Source organism: Lithobates pipiens, unplaced genomic scaffold, assembly GCF_037356315.1.
Source record: "Lithobates pipiens isolate NorthernLeopardFrog02 unplaced genomic scaffold, aLitPip1_a1.2 Scaffold_16, whole genome shotgun sequence".
Lineage (NCBI taxonomy): Eukaryota > Metazoa > Chordata > Amphibia > Anura > Ranidae > Lithobates > Lithobates pipiens.
The window spans coordinates 587,410,619-587,429,438 of record NW_027507748.1 but is presented as its reverse complement, the minus strand read 5'-3'; the positions used below and the strand labels follow the sequence as shown (position 1 = coordinate 587,429,438).

General features: G+C 48.5%; 1 protein-coding gene across 1 annotated transcript in view; it reads left to right on the top strand.

The window, feature by feature from the left end:
* Window positions 1-17,911, top strand: part of LOC143983792 (sterol O-acyltransferase 2-like) — a 287,433-nt gene extending 269,522 nt beyond the window's left edge. The window contains exon 15 of the mRNA XM_077483879.1: window positions 17,621-17,911. Coding sequence (XP_077340005.1) covers window positions 17,621-17,671 — 51 coding nt within the window. The 3' untranslated portion in view covers window positions 17,672-17,911. The remainder of the gene's footprint in view (window positions 1-17,620) is intronic.
* The last annotated feature ends 909 nt before the right edge of the window (window positions 17,912-18,820 follow it).

Sequence of the window (18,820 nt, the reverse complement as noted above, 5' to 3'; positions counted from 1 at the left end):
TGTTTAACAGGGGCGTTTAAGTACAATTTTTGATGCAATGCTTTGCAGCAGGGCTAATTCCAGCAAAAAAACTAGAGTATATGGAAGAGGTTGCAGTGTGGTGGCACCAGCAGCAGTGCCTAAGGCCAAATTTTTCTGCCCCTGTTTAACAGGGACATGTAATTACAATTCTTGATATAATATTTCACAGGAGGGCCCCTTCCTGTGCCGACCCAGAGTAATGGTGTGGACTTATAGTGTTGTGGCGCCAGCACCACAACCACCAAAGGTCAATTTTTCTACCACTGTTCAACAATGGCATGTAATTACAATTCTTGATATAATCGTTCACAGCAGGGCGCTCCAGCGCCCACCAAGAGTCACTTTGAGGGCTTACAATGTTGTGGCAAAACCAACACCTTGTTCCGCCATTTCTGCAGAGCATATAGGGCAGGCCCCTACTTTCAAACATCCAACTTACAAACATCAGACAGCAGCAAGTGAGATGAAAAAAGATGGACGACAAAACAAATTATACAGGGGTGATAACCCTTCCCTATGTTTTCCAAAAAGCTTAAAAATTGTTTTTTTGACTGGAGCTACACTTTAAAAATGTACCAGTTGAAAATTACAAACAGATTCAACTTAACACAACAAACCTACACAGTCCCTGTCTTGTTTGCACCGCCTGTATACTGCTGTTCTGAGTATATAGGGCCTGGGGGCCACACGCATTTCCTTTTTTTAATATGGGTACAGGGTTCCCCTTAATATGCGTACAAGACCCAAATAGGCTGGTAATGGGCAGGGAGGGCTACCCATGCCATTTTTCTCAATGATTTTCAACCATATTGCAGGAACCAGATATAACATTAAAACCGCAAGCAGTTTTAAATGGTGTTATTTCCGTTTAATGTCATTTTGTGCAGGGACTGTTCTAAACACGGGAAACACGTGGCACTTCACAGGCATACTACAGACACCCCCCAGGCACCATATTCAAAGGAATATTTCACTTTTTTTTTCACTTTAATCGTCATTAAAATCAGTGCTCCCGCCAAAACGGACGTTTTTAAAACTTTTTTTTGCATTGACCCATGTCCCCTGAGGCAGGAGTCAGGTCCCCAAACCCTTTTTAGGACAGTATCTTGCATATTAGCCGTTAAAATTAGCACTTTCCATTTTGAACGTTCGAGTCCCATAGACTTCAATGGGGTTCTAACGTTCGTAACGAACGTGGGGTCCGTTCGAAAGTTCTGGTGCGAACCGAACCGGGGGGTGTTCGGCTCATCCCTAGTCAGGATACACACACGCTGTAGATCAGACAGCAAGATCTCAGTGTGACCATCAGAACTAAATAGCCCGTCTGGTGACAACAGGCACACGCGCACACTCGCACACACACCCACGCGCATGAACGTGCGGCAGAAGGCCCAGGCAGTCTGTCGCTTGTAGGATCTTCCTGACATTGCCCCCCCCAAGGGGCAGCCTCCGGATGCCCAACCGGGTCCATTTTTCAGGTTGGGATCTCTTGAAGGCTTTGATTAAACCTTTTGCGTGGATGTTCTCCTCAGGCTCCCAAGAGTTCTCTTCTGGGCAGGGGCAGACTGACAACTAATGGGGCCCCCGAGCAATAGAAGCTCATGGGGCCCCCTTGAGCGCCACACCTGCACAGGGAGACACGGGGGAGCACACAGGGGGAAAATGGAGGGAGAACTCACACGCACGCACACAGGGGGACACACTCGCACACAGGGGGAGAGACACACACACAGGGGGACACACAGGGGAAGAAACACACACACACAGGGGGACACACTCGCACACAAGGGGAGAGATCAACACACACAGGGGGAGACACACACACAAGGGGACACACTCGCACACAGGGGGACACACACACAGGGGGAGAGACACACACAGGGTGAGAGACACACACACAGGGGGAGAGACACACACACAGGGGGAGACACACACACAGGGGGAGACACACACGGGAAGAAACACACACACAGGGGGACACACTCGCACACAGGGGGAGAGACACACACACACACACACAGGGGGAGAGACACACACAGGGGAAGAAACTCACAGACACAGGGGGAGACACACGCACACAGGGGGAGACACACACAGGGGGACACACTCTCTCACACAGGGAGACACACACCACACACAGGGGGACACACTCTCTCAAACAGGGACACACACACATGGGGACACTCACACACACCACACACAGGGACACACACACGGGGGGGTACACTCTCTCACACACACACACACACACACACACACACACACACACACACACACACACACACACACACACACACACACACACACACAGGGGGATACACTCACACACACAGGGGGATGCACTCTCACACACACACAGACAGGGGGATACACTCTCACACACACACAGGGGGACATGCACACACTCACTCACACAGGGGGACACACACACAGGGGGACACTCTCACGCAGGTGGACACTCTCACACACACACACATACGGAGAGACACACACGGGGACACTCACACACACACACGGGGACACTCACACACACACACAGGGGAACACACTCACATGGGGGGCACTCACACACTGGGGGCACAGGGGGAAACTCACACACAGGGGCACTCACACAGAGGGGGACACTGTGGGTTGGGGGGATCCGGGCCCCATGCATTCTGTACCACCGCCCCCCATTACTTGTGGCAGGCCCAGGCTTCACTTAACGGATGCCGATAATAACTGTGCAGCTCCCCGCCGGCCCCTCCACTCTTCTGCTGTGCCCGTATCACATGCCGCAATCATGCCAATTACAATACTGCTAACGGCGCGCTGTTCCCCACCGGCCCCTCCTTCCCACACATCCATCCCAGGTGCTTGTACTGTATGCATTGTGACATCACCTGGGATGGACGGGAGGGAAGGAGGGGGGCCGGCAGGGAGCAGCGCGCCGTTAGCAGTATTGTAATCGGCATGATCGCGGCATGTGATACAGGCCCAGCCGCTTCAAGTGGCCTCTCATGTGGCCGAGACCAGGCCCCTAATGACCTCGAGCGGCGCCTGAGTGACCGACTGGTCAGTCCGCCCCTGCTTCTGGGCCATAGCCTTTCCATTTGATGAAGAATTGAGCTTGATTATTCCTTTTCCTACAATCCAAGATAGCTTCGATTTTGAATTCTTCCTCACCATCCACTATTACAGGATCCAGAGGATTCAAATTACGGTCAGAAAAAGGATTAGAGACAAAGGGTTTCAACAGGGAAACGTGAAAAACAGGAGAGATCTTGAGTGAATCCGGGAGCTCTAGCTCAAAAAAACACCTCTTTAATTTTTTTTTTTTTTTTACAAGAAAAGGGCCAAAGAATTTGGGACCCAACTTCCTGGAGGGACAAGTAAATTTTAGATTTACAGTGGACAACCATACACGGTTACTGGGTTCAAGTACCAATCGTTTCTTCCTGTCGAACACTTCCTTATTGTGCTCCTGAGATTTTGCCATAGTTTTCTGTAGTAACTGACTGTTAGAGGAAAAAAATGTATTGTTTCCAGGACCGCTGGCACAGAACATTCAGGAATGGAGTTGGGAAGAAAGGATGGGTGGAAACCGTAATTAGCAAAAAACGGACTTTACTTTGTAGCGGAATGCATGGAATTATTGTAGGCAAACTCAGCCAAAGGGAGCAGAGTGACCCAGTCATCTTGAGAAAAGGATGAAAAACAACACAGATATTGCTCGAGGGTCTGGTTGGTCCTCTCAGTCTGACCATTTGTCTGAGGGTGGTAGGCGGTGGAAAATGATAGTGCAATTCCCAGGGTTTTACACAGAGCTCTCCAGAATTAAGAGTTAAATTGCACTCCGTGTTCAGAAACTATATTGGCCGGGATTCCATGAAGTCTAATTACTTCTCTGATAAACATTTGTGCAGTTTCAGGAGCAGAGGGAGTACCCTTCATCAGGATGAAGTGGGCCATTTTAGACAGCCGATCTACCACCACAAAGATGCAGTATGCCCTTCCGCCGGAGGTAGGTCGACAATCAAGTCCATAGACAACATTTTCCATGGCTTGTCTAGAATGGGCAGGGGTTTCAGTAATCCCCAGGCTTTGGATCTACAGATCTTATTCCGAGCACAGGTAGTGCAGGACTCTACGTAACTCTTACAGTCTTTAAGTACTTGTGGCCACCAGAAGGTGCGCTGGACAAGATCAGCAATCTTAGCGACACCAAAGTGCCCTGCCAATGCATGGTCATGGCAAAGTTCTAAAATTGAAACCCGTAGGCCTTCAGGTACAAAGATTTTGCTTCCGTACCAAAACAGTCCATCCCTCACCTGTAGTTCTGCTCCTACGATGGGGGCCGACCCCAATGAGGCTTGCTTAATCCGCGTGAGCAGATCTTCCTGTAGCAGGAGAAAGTTCCCCAGGGCCAGAATAGTGTCAGTGTCATGGTTATGCAATAGAGTTTGTCTGCTTAACTCTTTCCATGTGTTCATCTCTAGAGACCAGCTGACCCTCACCTGACTGCTTTTGTAATCCATCCTCTGGCATGGCTCCACCCTAGCTCCTATCAGAGAACTCTATATTAACCTGTGCACTGCAGGCCAACCCTGCTGATCAACCTTTGTGTATTTGGCTTCCTGTTACCTGCTGTGTGCTCTTCTGTTGTTCTGTTACCGACTTTGGCGTGTCCTTGACTATCCCTGTTTGCCTGTGATTCTGACCTTTTGGCGTGTCCCTGACTATTCCTGTCTGCTTGTGGCCCCGACCTTGGCTTTATCCCTCACTATCCCTATCCTCATGTTGCCTACTGTGGGTGTGAGCTGGGGGACCCGTGACCTGGAGCCAGTTACAGCCCAGCCCATCCTCACCACTAGAGGCTCTGGTGAACACCTGCTAGCTCTTAGCCCTTGTACACACGGTCAGAGAATCTGTCGGAATGAGTCTTATCGGACCATGTCGTCAGATAATCCGACTGTGTGTGGTATGCATCGGACTGATTCCGTCCGAATCTCCGTCCGACCCAATTTTCCAACATGTTGGAAATATTTCCCGACCAACTGGGCCGGATGGACCTAATCCGATCATGTGTAGAGCATTTTCATCGGACCAAGTGCCACGCATGCTCAGATCAAATTCCTACATCAAAGCTATTGGCTACTAGCCTGAATGTAGTCCCATCATAACGAAATTACGTCATCACGTTCTGAAAGATCGCATTTTTCACCAACTTGGCCCGACCGTGTGTATGCAACAGTTTCGGACACAATCCGTCGGACTAAATCCGACGGGCAAAATCCGACGGATTTGGTTGGCAAAATCTCCGACCGTGTGTACGTGGGCTTAGACTCCGCACCCCAGGGAATCTTACGATCTAACCCCGGTGGGATCCATCTTGGTGTTCTGGCGGCCCTGCCTTCCTCATCACCTTGACTCCCATCCGAAGCGGTCAGCCGTAGGGTCCACAACCTTGCGGTGCACTCCTGATCCCTACGGTGTGCATCTGTCCCCTGGCCTCAAGGTGACCTGACAGTCAGGAGGTGAAGTTTCCTTGGATTTATGGAACATCCTGGAGAGTGCGTCAGGTTTCGTGTTTTTGGAGCCTGGCCGATAGGTGACATGGAAAGAGAACCTGGAAAAGAACAGAGCCCACCTGGCTTGTCGCAGTCTCAGTCTCTTTGTGGACTTCAGATATTCCAGGTTCTTGTGATCTGTGTAAATCAGGATAGGATGAGCAGTTCCCTCCAACAGGTATCTCCATTCCTCCAGGGCAGATTTTATGGCCAGTAATTCCCGATCGTCTACATCATAATTCCTCTCTGCGTGAGACAGTTTGCGAGAGAAGAAGGCAACTGGAAATAGCAAGGGTTTTGTCCCTTGTCGCTGGGAGAGAACCGCTCCAATGGCAATTTCTGAGGCGTCTACCTCCAGGACAAATGGCAAGGAGGAATCAGGGTGTTTCAAGATACCAGCGGAAGTAAACAGTCTTTTAAGGGACTCAACAGTGGCCTGAGCTTCCGAGGACCAATGAAAATGCACCCCTTGCTTGGTTAGTTGCATTATAGGGCAGATGATAGCAGATAACCCCTTAATAAATTTTCTATAAAAATTGGCAAAGCCAACGAAACGTTGGACCCCTTTCTTGTCCGTGGGGGATGGCCAGTCAAGAATTGTGGAAATCTTCTGTGGATCCATCTTAATTCCCTCTACAGAAATGATTAGGCCCAAAAATGGGATGCTTTCTTGCACAAACACACATTTTTCAGCCTTAACGTACAATCCGTGTTGTCGGAGCCGAGCCAGGACACATCTAACATGTTTACGGTGGGAGTCCAGAGAAGAGGAGAAAATGAGGATGTCATCTAAGTAGACTATGACGAACAAATCCAAGTAGTCCCGGAAGACATCATTTATGAAATACTGAAAGGTAGCGGGGGCACTGCACAACCCGAAGGGCATTACCAAGTATTCAAAGTGCCCAAAGCGGGTGCGAAATGGCGTCTTCCACTCATCCCCAAGGTTTGTGGAATTCCGACACAAGCCAGTTCATCTTTCATGGGGTCGGAGAGCCCCATACGGAACTGGTAATGGAGGGCCGCAACGTTCCAGTCCGTATCTGCATTACAACGGTGGAATTCCACGACATAGTCCTCTACAGCCCTACGCCCTTGTTGGAGGATATGCAAGGCGGCTTCTGCAGTTGCGGAGAGTTGTGGGTCCTCGTAGAGCTGGGCCATCGTGTCAAATAAGGTGGTCAGGTAAGTTAACACCTCAGCTTTCTGTTCCAGTAAGCGATGAAGCCAAGCTTGAGGATCTCCCAGGAGTAAAGACACCACGAAACCCACTTTGGTAGCCTCAAGAGAAAAGGTGCGAGGTTGTAGGGCAAAATACAGTTCGCATGAGTTTCGTAATGCCCTGAATTTACTTTGTTCCCCAGAAAACTTTTCAGGAGTGGGAATTCTGGGTTCTAGAGGCAACATGACTACTGTTGGAGAAGTAGTGCTGGAGGCAGAAATAGACGGAAGAGAGGGCCCCTGGGCGGTAGTGGGTGAAGAAAGTGCTTGGACTTTTTCTTCTAGATGAGTGTATCCTTCCTGGAGACTCTTGACAGCCTGGGTAAGGCCTGCCAGATGTAAACAAAGTTCCTCCATGGAGAGGCTCCCTGCGCGGGCTCAGTCATGGCTGTCTGATACTGTCACGTACCTAGTAGACATGTGCACACTGAAATATTTTGTTTCGGAATTTCGTTTTCGTCTGAAAAATTAATTAATTTAGTTACTCTCGAAATTTGTTTTTATTTATTTAGTTTTTCGTAAACAAATTGCATTTGTCTGAAAATCCTAATAAATGAAGGTTGAATCTGTCATTGAAGGCTTATGGTGTCTGTCGAATGTTTAGTGGTTATTGTCTGCGTGCCCTGACCGCAGTATACACCGTGATATTCACCTCACCTATATAGCTAGTGATCCATCTTTAATAATAGAGCTTGCAGTCAGTAGTGTTAGGAGATAGTGCGTGCTGTTTGCGTGCTCTGTACCCAGTACATACCGCTATAATCCACCTACATAGCTGTTCTCTATTTGAGCCCAATTGCCATCTGCAGGAGTTATTGGAAGTTGTGTGTGCCTCCAGCACAGCACAGTATACATCTGTATATACCCCTTTATCTCTGCTGTTTTCTGGTTATTGTCTGCGTGCCCTGACCGCAGTATACACCGCGATATTCACCTCAGCCTAAGGCCCAATTTTTCTGCCCCTGTTTAACAGGGGCATTTAAGTACAATTTTTGATGCAATGCTTTGCAGCAGGGCTAATTCCAGCAAAAAAACTAGAGTATATGGAAGAGGTTGCAGTGTGGTGGCACCAGCAGCAGTGCCTAAGGCCAAATTTTTCTGCCCCTGTTTAACAGGGACATGTAATTACAATTCTTGATATAATATTTCACAGGAGGGCCCCTTCCTGTGCCGACCCAGAGTAATGGTGAGGACTTATAGTGTTGTGGCGCCAGCACCACAACCACCAAAGGTCAATTTTTCTACCACTGTTCAACAATGGCATGTAATTACAATTCTTGATATAATCGTTCACAGCAGGGCGCTCCAGCGCCCACCAAGAGTCACTTTGAGGGCTTACAATGTTGTGGCAAAACCAACACCTTGTTCCGTCATTTCTGCAGAGCATATAGGGCAGGCCCCTACTTTCAAACATCCAACTTACAAACATCAGACAGCAGCAAGTGAGATGAAAAAAGATGGACGACAAAACAAATTATACAGGGGTGATAACCCTTCCCTATGTTTTCCAAAAAGCTTAAAAATTGTTTTTTTGACTGGAGCTACACTTTAAAAATGTACCAGTTGAAAATTACAAACAGATTCAACTTAACACAACAAACCTACACAGTCCCTGTCTTGTTTGCACCGCCTGTATACTGCTGTTCTGAGTATATAGGGCCTGGGGGCCACACGCATTTCCTTTTTTTAATATGGGTACAGGGTTCCCCTTAATATGCGTACAAGACCCAAATAGGCTGGTAATGGGCAGGGAGGGCTACCCATGCCATTTTTCTCAATGATTTTCAACCATATTGCAGGAACCAGATATAACATTAAAACCGCAAGCAGTTTTAAATGGTGTTATTTCCGTTTAATGTCATGTTGTGCAGGGACTGTTCTAAACACGGGAAACACGTGGCACTTCACAGGCATACTACAGACACCCCCCCAGGCACCATATTCAAAGGAATATTTCACTTTTTTTTTCACTTTAATCGTCATTAAAATCAGTGCTCCCGCCAAAACGGACGTTTTTAAAACTTTTTTTTGCATTGACCCATGTCCCCTGAGGCAGGAGTCAGGTCCCCAAACCCTTTTTAGGACAGTATCTTGCATATTAGCCATTAAAATTAGCACTTTCCATTTCGAACGTTCGAGTCCCATAGACTTCAATGGGGTTCTAACGTTCGTAACGAACGTGGGGTCCGTTCGAAAGTTCTGGTGCGAACCGAACCGGGGGGTGTTCGGCTCATCCCTAGTCAGGATACACACACGCTGTAGATCAGACAGCAAGATCTCAGTGTGACCATCAGAACTAAATAGCCCGTCTGGTGACAACAGGCACACGCGCACACTCGCACACACACCCACGCGCATGAACGTGCGGCAGAAGGCCCAGGCAGTCTGTCGCTGGTAGGATCTTCCTGACATTGCCCCCCCCAAGGGGCAGCCTCCGGATGCCCAACCGGGTCCATTTTTCAGGTTGGGATCTCTTGAAGGCTTTGATTAAACCTTTTGCGTGGATGTTCTCCTCAGGCTCCCAAGAGTTCTCTTCTGGGCAGGGGCAGACTGACAACTAATGGGGCCCCCGAGCAATAGAAGCTCATGGGGCCCCCTTGAGCGCCACACCTGCACAGGGAGACACGGGGGGAGCACACAGGGGGAAAATGGAGGGAGAACTCACACGCACGCACACAGGGGGACACACTCGCACACAGGGGGAGAGACACACACACAGGGGGACACACAGGGGAAGAAACACACACACACAGGGGGACACACTCGCACACAAGGGGAGAGATCAACACACACAGGGGGAGACACACACACAAGGGGACACACTCGCACACAGGGGGACACACACACAGGGGGAGAGACACACACAGGGTGAGAGACACACACACAGGGGGAGAGACACACACACAGGGGGAGACACACACACAGGGGGAGACACACACGGGAAGAAACACACACACAGGGGGACACACTCGCACACAGGGGGAGAGACACACACACACACACACAGGGGGAGAGACACACACAGGGGAAGAAACTCACAGACACAGGGGGAGACACACGCACACAGGGGGAGACACACACAGGGGGACACACTCTCTCACACAGGGAGACACACACCACACACAGGGGGACACACTCTCTCAAACAGGGACACACACACATGGGGACACTCACACACACCACACACAGGGACACACACACAGGGGGGGTACACTCTCTCACACACACACACACACACACACACACACACACACACACAGGGGGATACACTCACACACACAGGGGGATGCACTCTCACACACACACAGACAGGGGGATACACTCTCACACACACACAGGGGGACATGCACACACTCACTCACACAGGGGGACACACACACAGGGGGACACTCTCACGCAGGTGGACACTCTCACACACACACACATACAGAGAGACACACACGGGGACACTCACACACACACACGGGGACACTCACACACACACACAGGGGAACACACTCACATGGGGGGCACTCACACACTGGGGGCACAGGGGGAAACTCACACACAGGGGCACTCACACAGAGGGGGACACTGTGGGTTGGGGGGATCCGGGCCCCATGCATTCTGTACCACCGCCCCCCATTACTTGTGGCAGGCCCAGGCTTCACTTAACGGATGCCGATAATAACTGTGCAGCTCCCCGCCGGCCCCTCCACTCTTCTGCTGTGCCCGTATCACATGCCGCAATCATGCCAATTACAATACTGCTAACGGCGCGCTGTTCCCCACCGGCCCCTCCTTCCCACACATCCATCCCAGGTGCTTGTACTGTATGCATTGTGACATCACCTGGGATGGACGGGAGGGAAGGAGGGGGGCCGGCAGGGAGCAGCGCGCCGTTAGCAGTATTGTAATCGGCATGATCGCGGCATGTGATACAGGCCCAGCCGCTTCAAGTGGCCTCTCATGTGGCCGAGACCAGGCCCCTAATGACCTCGAGCGGCGCCTGAGTGACCGACTGGTCAGTCCGCCCCTGCTTCTGGGCCATAGCCTTTCCATTTGATGAAGAATTGAGCTTGATTATTCCTTTTCCTACAATCCAAGATAGCTTCGATTTTGAATTCTTCCTCACCATCCACTATTACAGGATCCAGAGGATTCAAATTACGGTCAGAAAAAGGATTAGAGACAAAGGGTTTCAACAGGGAAACGTGAAAAACAGGAGAGATCTTGAGTGAATCCGGGAGCTCTAGCTCAAAAAAACACCTCTTTAATTTTTTTTTTTTTTTTACAAGAAAAGGGCCAAAGAATTTGGGACCCAACTTCCTGGAGGGACAAGTAAATTTTAGATTTACAGTGGACAACCATACACGGTTACTGGGTTCAAGTACCAATCGTTTCTTCCTGTCGAACACTTCCTTATTGTGCTCCTGAGATTTTGCCATAGTTTTCTGTAGTAACTGACTGTTAGAGGAAAAAAATGTATTGTTTCCAGGACCGCTGGCACAGAACATTCAGGAATGGAGTTGGGAAGAAAGGATGGGTGGAAACCGTAATTAGCAAAAAACGGACTTTACTTTGTAGCGGAATGCATGGAATTATTGTAGGCAAACTCAGCCAAAGGGAGCAGAGTGACCCAGTCATCTTGAGAAAAGGATGAAAAACAACACAGATATTGCTCGAGGGTCTGGTTGGTCCTCTCAGTCTGACCATTTGTCTGAGGGTGGTAGGCGGTGGAAAATGATAGTGCAATTCCCAGGGTTTTACACAGAGCTCTCCAGAATTAAGAGTTAAATTGCACTCCGTGTTCAGAAACTATATTGGCCGGGATTCCATGAAGTCTAATTACTTCTCTGATAAACATTTGTGCAGTTTCAGGAGCAGAGGGAGTACCCTTCATCAGGATGAAGTGGGCCATTTTAGACAGCCGATCTACCACCACAAAGATGCAGTATGCCCTTCCGCCGGAGGTAGGTCGACAATCAAGTCCATAGACAACATTTTCCATGGCTTGTCTAGAATGGGCAGGGGTTTCAGTAATCCCCAGGCTTTGGATCTACAGATCTTATTCCGAGCACAGGTAGTGCAGGACTCTACGTAACTCTTACAGTCTTTAAGTACTTGTGGCCACCAGAAGGTGCGCTGGACAAGATCAGCAATCTTAGCGACACCAAAGTGCCCTGCCAATGCATGGTCATGGCAAAGTTCTAAAATTGAAACCCGTAGGCCTTCAGGTACAAAGATTTTGCTTCCGTACCAAAACAGTCCATCCCTCACCTGTAGTTCTGCTCCTACGATGGGGGCCGACCCCAATGAGGCTTGCTTTATCCACGTGAGCAGATCTTCCTGTAGCAGGAGAAAGTTCCCCAGGGCCAGAATAGTGTCAGTGTCATGGTTATGCAATAGAGTTTGTCTGCTTAACTCTTTCCATGTGTTCATCTCTAGAGACCAGCTGACCCTCACCTGACTGCTTTTGTAATCCATCCTCTGGCATGGCTCCACCCTAGCTCCTATCAGAGAACTCTATATTAACCTGTGCACTGCAGGCCAACCCTGCTGATCAACCTTTGTGTATTTGGCTTCCTGTTACCTGCTGTGTGCTCTTCTGTTGTTCTGTTACCGACTTTGGCGTGTCCTTGACTATCCCTGTTTGCCTGTGATTCTGACCTTTTGGCGTGTCCCTGACTATTCCTGTCTGCTTGTGGCCCCGACCTTGGCTTTATCCCTCACTATCCCTATCCTCATGTTGCCTACTGTGGGTGTGAGCTGGGGGACCCGTGACCTGGAGCCAGTTACAGCCCAGCCCATCCTCACCACTAGAGGCTCTGGTGAACACCTGCTAGCTCTTAGCCCTTGTACACACGGTCAGAGAATCTGTCGGAATGAGTCTTATCGGACCATGTCGTCAGATAATCCGACTGTGTGTGGTATGCATCGGACTGATTCCGTCCGAATCTCCGTCCGACCCAATTTTCCAACATGTTGGAAATATTTCCCGACCAACTGGGCCGGATGGACCTAATCCGATCATGTGTAGAGCATTTTCATCGGACCAAGTGCCACGCATGCTCAGATCAAATTCCTACATCAAAGCTATTGGCTACTAGCCTGAATGTAGTCCCATCGTAACGAAATTACGTCATCACGTTCTGAAAGATCGCATTTTTCACCAACTTGGACCGACCGTGTGTATGCAACAGTTTCGGACACAATCCGTCGGACTAAATCCGACGGGCAAAATCCGACGGATTTGGTTGGCAAAATCTCCGACCGTGTGTACGTGGGCTTAGACTCCGCGTCCCAGGGAATCTTACGATCTAACCCCGGTGGGATCCATCTTGGTGTTCTGGCGGCCCTGCCTTCCTCATCACCTTGACTCCCATCCGAAGCGGTCAGCCGTAGGGTCCACAACCTTGCGGTGCACTCCTGATCCCTACGGTGTGCATCTGTCCCCTGGCCTCAAGGTGACCTGACAGTCAGGAGGTGAAGTTTCCTTGGATTTATGGAACATCCTGGAGAGTGCGTCAGGTTTCGTGTTTTTGGAGCCTGGCCGATAGGTGACATGGAAAGAGAACCTGGAAAAGAACAGAGCCCACCTGGCTTGTCGCAGTCTCAGTCTCTTTGTGGACTTCAGATATTCCAGGTTCTTGTGATCTGTGTAAATCAGGATAGGATGAGCAGTTCCCTCCAACAGGTATCTCCATTCCTCCAGGGCAGATTTTATGGCCAGTAATTCCCGATCGTCTACATCATAATTCCTCTCTGTGTGAGACAGTTTGCGAGAGAAGAAGGCAACTGGAAATAGCAAGGGTTTGGTCCCTTGTCGCTGGGAGAGAACCGCTCCAATGGCAATTTCTGAGGCGTCTACCTCCAGGACAAATGGCAAGGAGGAATCAGGGTGTTTCAAGATACCAGCGGAAGTAAACAGTCTTTTAAGGGACTCAACAGTGGCCTGAGCTTCCGAGGACCAATGAAAATGCACCCCTTGCTTGGTTAGTTGCATTATAGGGCAGATGATAGCAGATAACCCCTTAATAAATTTTCTATAAAAATTGGCAAAGCCAACGAAACGTTGGACCCCTTTCTTGTCCGTGGGGGATGGCCAGTCAAGAATTGTGGAAATCTTCTGTGGATCCATCTTAATTCCCTCTACAGAAATGATTAGGCCCAAAAATGGGATGCTTTCTTGCACAAACACACATTTTTCAGCCTTAACGTACAATCCGTGTTGTCGGAGCCGAGCCAGGACACATCTAACATGTTTACGGTGGGAGTCCAGAGAAGAGGAGAAAATGAGGATGTCATCTAAGTAGACTATGACGAACAAATCCAAGTAGTCCCGGAAGACATCATTTATGAAATACTGAAAGGTAGCGGGGGCATTGCACAACCCGAAGGGCATTACCAAGTATTCAAAGTGCCCAAAGCGGGTGCGAAATGGCGTCTTCCACTCATCCCCAAGGTTTGTGGAATTCCGACACAAGCCAGTTCATCTTTCATGGGGTCGGAGAGCCCCATACGGAACTGGTAATGGAGGGCCGCAACGTTCCAGTCCGTATCTGCATTACAACGGTGGAATTCCACGACATAGTCCTCTACAGCCCTACGCCCTTGTTGGAGGTTGCCATCGTGTCAAATAAGGTGGTCAGGTTAGTTAACACCTCAGCTTTCTGTTCCAGTAAGCGATGAAGCCAAGCTTGAGGATCTCCCAGGAGTAAAGACACCACGAAACCCACTTTGGTAGCCTCAAGAGAAAAGGTGCGAGGTTGTAGGGCAAAATACAGTTCGCATGAGTTTCGTAATGCCCTGAATTTACTTTGTTCCCCAGAAAACTTTTCAGGAGTGGGAATTCTGGGTTCTAGAGGCAACATGACTACTGTTGGAGAAGTAGTGCTGGAGGCAGAAATAGACGGAAGAGAGGGCCCCTGGGCAGTAGTGGGTGAAGAAAGTGCTTGGACTTTTTCTTCCAGATGAGTGTATCCTTCCTGGAGACTCTTGACAGCCTGGGAAAGGCCTGCCAGATGTAAACAAAGTTCCTCCATGGAGAGGCTCCCTGCGCGGGCTCAGTCATGGCTGTCTGATACTGTCACGTACCTAGTAGACATGTGCACACTGAAATATTTTGTTTCGGAATTTCGTTTTCGTCTGAAAAATTAATTTATTTAGTTACTCCCGAAATTTGTTTTTATTTATTTCGTTTTTCGTAAACAAATTGCATTTGTCTGAAAATCCTAATAAATTAAGGTTGAATCTGTCATTGAAGGCTTATGGTGTCTGTCGAATGTTTAAAGAAGATTCGAGGGAGCAGCTAAACTCACTGTATGACACTGCAATCATACTTTCGACTACAAGCTATAGTAGGATTCTAATGTTGTACGTCTTCTATGGGTTTTTTTAAGGCTATTTGCATTGCACACAGGTCATGTTAGCATTAGCATTAAGAAAAAAAAAATCCATACCAGACCCTTATCTGAACACGCAACCTGGCAGGCCGCAGGAAAAGAGAGGGGACGAGAGAGCGCCCCCCTCCTAAACTGTACCAAGCCATATGCCCTCAACATTGGGAGGATGCTTTGGGGCCCCCCCCAAAGCACCTTGTCCCCATGTTGATGAGGCAAGGGCCTCATACCCACAACCTTGGCCGGTGGTTGTGGGGGTCTGCGGGCGGGGGGCTTATCGGAATCTGGAAGCCACCTTTAACAAGGGGACTCCCAGATTCCAACCTCCCCCCTGTGTGAAATGGTAAGGGGGTACAAAGGTACCCCTACCATTTCACCAAAAAGTGACAAAAGTGTTAAAAATGACAAGAGACAGTTTTTGACAATTCCTTTATTAAAGTCTTCTTTCATCTTCTTTCATCTTCTTTCATCTTCTTCCTTCTGGTCTTCTTCCTTTCTTCATCCTTCGGTTTTTTCCTCCATCTTCTTCTTCCTCCATCTTCTTCCTCCTATCCGCTTCTTCATGCTCCGGTGTTCTCGTCCGGCATCATCCTCCACAGCGTCTCTTCTTTGTTCTCGGGCCACTCCACGCAATGGGAGGCTCCCACTGTGTGGCGCTTCTCTTCTTCTGACAGTTCTTATATAATGGAGGGCAGGGCCACCCGGTAACCGCGCCCCCTCTGATGCATGGAACCGTGCATCAGAGGGGGCGGGGTCACCGGGTGGCCCCACCCTCCGTTATATAAGAACTGTCAGAAGAAGCGAAGCATCACACAGCGGGAGCTTCCCATTGTGCGGAGCGGCCCGAGAACAAAGCAGAGACGCCATGGAGGAAAATGCCAGACGAGAACACCGGAGAAAGAAGAAGACACTTTTGTCACTTTTTTGGTGAAATGGTAGGGGTACTTTTGTGCCCCCTTACCATTTCACACGGGGGGGAGGCCGGGATCTGGGGTCCCCTTGTTAAAGGGGGCTTCCAGATTCCGATAAGCTTACAACATGACTTTAAGTCGCCCCCAGGCCAGGCGACTTTAATTTAAAAAAAAAAACGGAATGGGTTCCCCTTCAAGTCACGCTGTGATTCAACAAAACTTCCTTGAACAACTTTTCAGTAGGAGGAGGAGGGCTTGCGGGCGCGCTGGGGAAGGCCTGGCTGGGGCCCTGGATTGCCGCTGCCTCCTCCTGAAGTTGTGACAGTAAGGCCTCCAAATCCCCCATGATACCTGTCTCTTCTGCTGACTAACTGGGGACCGAGTGGAAAAATCGACCGTCCGGTGCGTTCTACCGCCACAACTGACCGGCGCTCACTGACTCCGCCTCCCCAGCTCGGTCCTAAACTCCTCCCACCAGCCAGCCTACTAATCCCCCAGTAACTGCCTACTTCCCACTCACTGCCTCCGCCTCGCTGCCCACCCAAGTCATGCTGGCCCTCCTCCCAGTGATACTTTTGCTCCGGGCCATTACTTTCTTCTCATTAAACAATGTCTCTTGAAGAAATGTTGTATCATGCCTAACAAGTTCTCAAATATGTGGGAGGGGGTTTTGCTAGGGCTGCTGTGATCTGACTTTTTTAGTTTTTTAGTGGCTATGTTTGTTCTCCATGAACTTACTATCTGTAGGAACATTGCCACCCTCTCTTTTTCTCACTGCCGAGATGGACTAGGGATTATGGACTGTGGAATTTGTAATTTGCATAGAGCAGTGCACATGACCACAATTAACATGCACTACTTGTTCCAAACAAATGGAAGTGAGAAGTGGAAAAAGAGGTTTGGTAATTCCAGGAGGGCATTACAAGGAGGCAGAAAAAAAACACAGTAATGCCACGTACACACGATCGGAATTCTGGCAAGAAAAAGACAGATGAGAGCTTTTCATCGGAAAATGCAACCATGTGTATGCTCCATCGGAATTTAGCTGTCCGAATTTCCTCCAGCCAAAAATTGATAGCATGTTCTCAATTTTCCAGACAGAAAAACTTTTGGAAATTTCGATCATGTGTATGCAATTCCGACACGCATGCTCAGATTTAACTACGAGACAGAAGCTTTTGGCTACTGGCTATTGAACTTCCCTTTTCTAGTCCCGCCATACGTGTTGTACGTCACCACGTTATAAACGATCGGAATTTGGTGTGACCGTGTGTAAGCAAGACAGCTTGAGCCGAATTCTGTCGGAATTCCGTCGGGAAAACCATCAGAGCTTTTTCCGAAGAGTATTCCGATCGTGTGTACGCGGCATAAGAGACGATTTCATAAAAATAGGTTACAGGGCCATTAGAGTGGATGTGTATAGATTATTTTCTATAGATGTTTTTTTTTTTTTTAGAAGAATAAGAATATTGTTTAGTGACACTTTAATGCAAATAACTTTAACAAATCAATTTATCCATGGATTTTCTTTTTGCAGAAAACATTCTGGGGACTGGTGACACCTCGCTCATGGTCCTGCCACTTATGACCAAAGAACCAAATATATTTCTAGAAACTTTCAATATGTAAAGTTTACGCCCTATGAACAGAAAAATTTAAAACATTTGCCAGCAACTGGATGTATGGACTTTATTCTACAGATCACTAAAAATCTCTTAAATCACAACAATCAGTTGTACTTCTGCAAGCAAATGTGTTTTTTTCTAGTCAATGTGCCCTACCTAAAGTATTCAAAAGTAACCTAATACAAAGTCTCATGTATCATTGAGTGCTTAGTGTTAGTGATGGCCGAACGGTTCGCCCGGCGGTCGTTTCGCGGCGAATTTCCGACATTCGCGGTCCGCACGTTCGAACGCCTTTTTCCGTCGTTCGCCGCGGCGGACTTACGTGTTTAATGTATACAAGAACTTTAACCTTTGGTGACACGTTTATCATGTGATACAGGACAGCCAATTGAGACATGACAGCACATGGACACTTGTACATTCCCCCTAACCTATAAATACACCCGATCCGGTGGCCATTTTACATTCTTTCTTCTGTTAAGATAGGGACAGGTTCCTGTGTGGAGTAGGGAGAGATAAACCACTAGCTATTTGGTACACAAAAGTTCTTTTCAGGACTGGTATAGGTGTTAGGTGTTGATAGGTTTGCTGTGCTGCTGATTCTTGCAGCAGCCTGAGTGTCTTTTGTTAGTTTAGAGAAAGGGAAAGGACGGTGTATGCTACAGGGACAGCCAGATTAGTCTTTCATCATCATCATCATCATCATCATCATTAGCTGTTACTATCAAGGTCCACAAAAGAGCTGTTCCAGTAACCACTAATCGTTCTCTTTTTTTGCCAATTTGTATAGGGACAGGAAGGAAGCAGTGTTGTCAGGCAGTGAGGGTAATTTTAAAGACTTGCTGTTATTATTAGTTCCACAAAGGTTCTTTTCAGGACTGGTATCAGTGGTACAGTAATAGGCTTGTACATGTATAATATTCTTTCTTCCAAATATAGAAAGGATATTATACTTGACTGCTGCCCTTCTGCTGCAGTCTGCTAAACATTCACAACTCACTTGTTCCACAAAAGTTCTTATAAGGACTGGTAACTTGGTATAGGGTGCTACGGTACATAGGCTTGAGTGCGGTACAGTCTGCTGTTCTGTAAGGACCGCTATCGGTCCACAA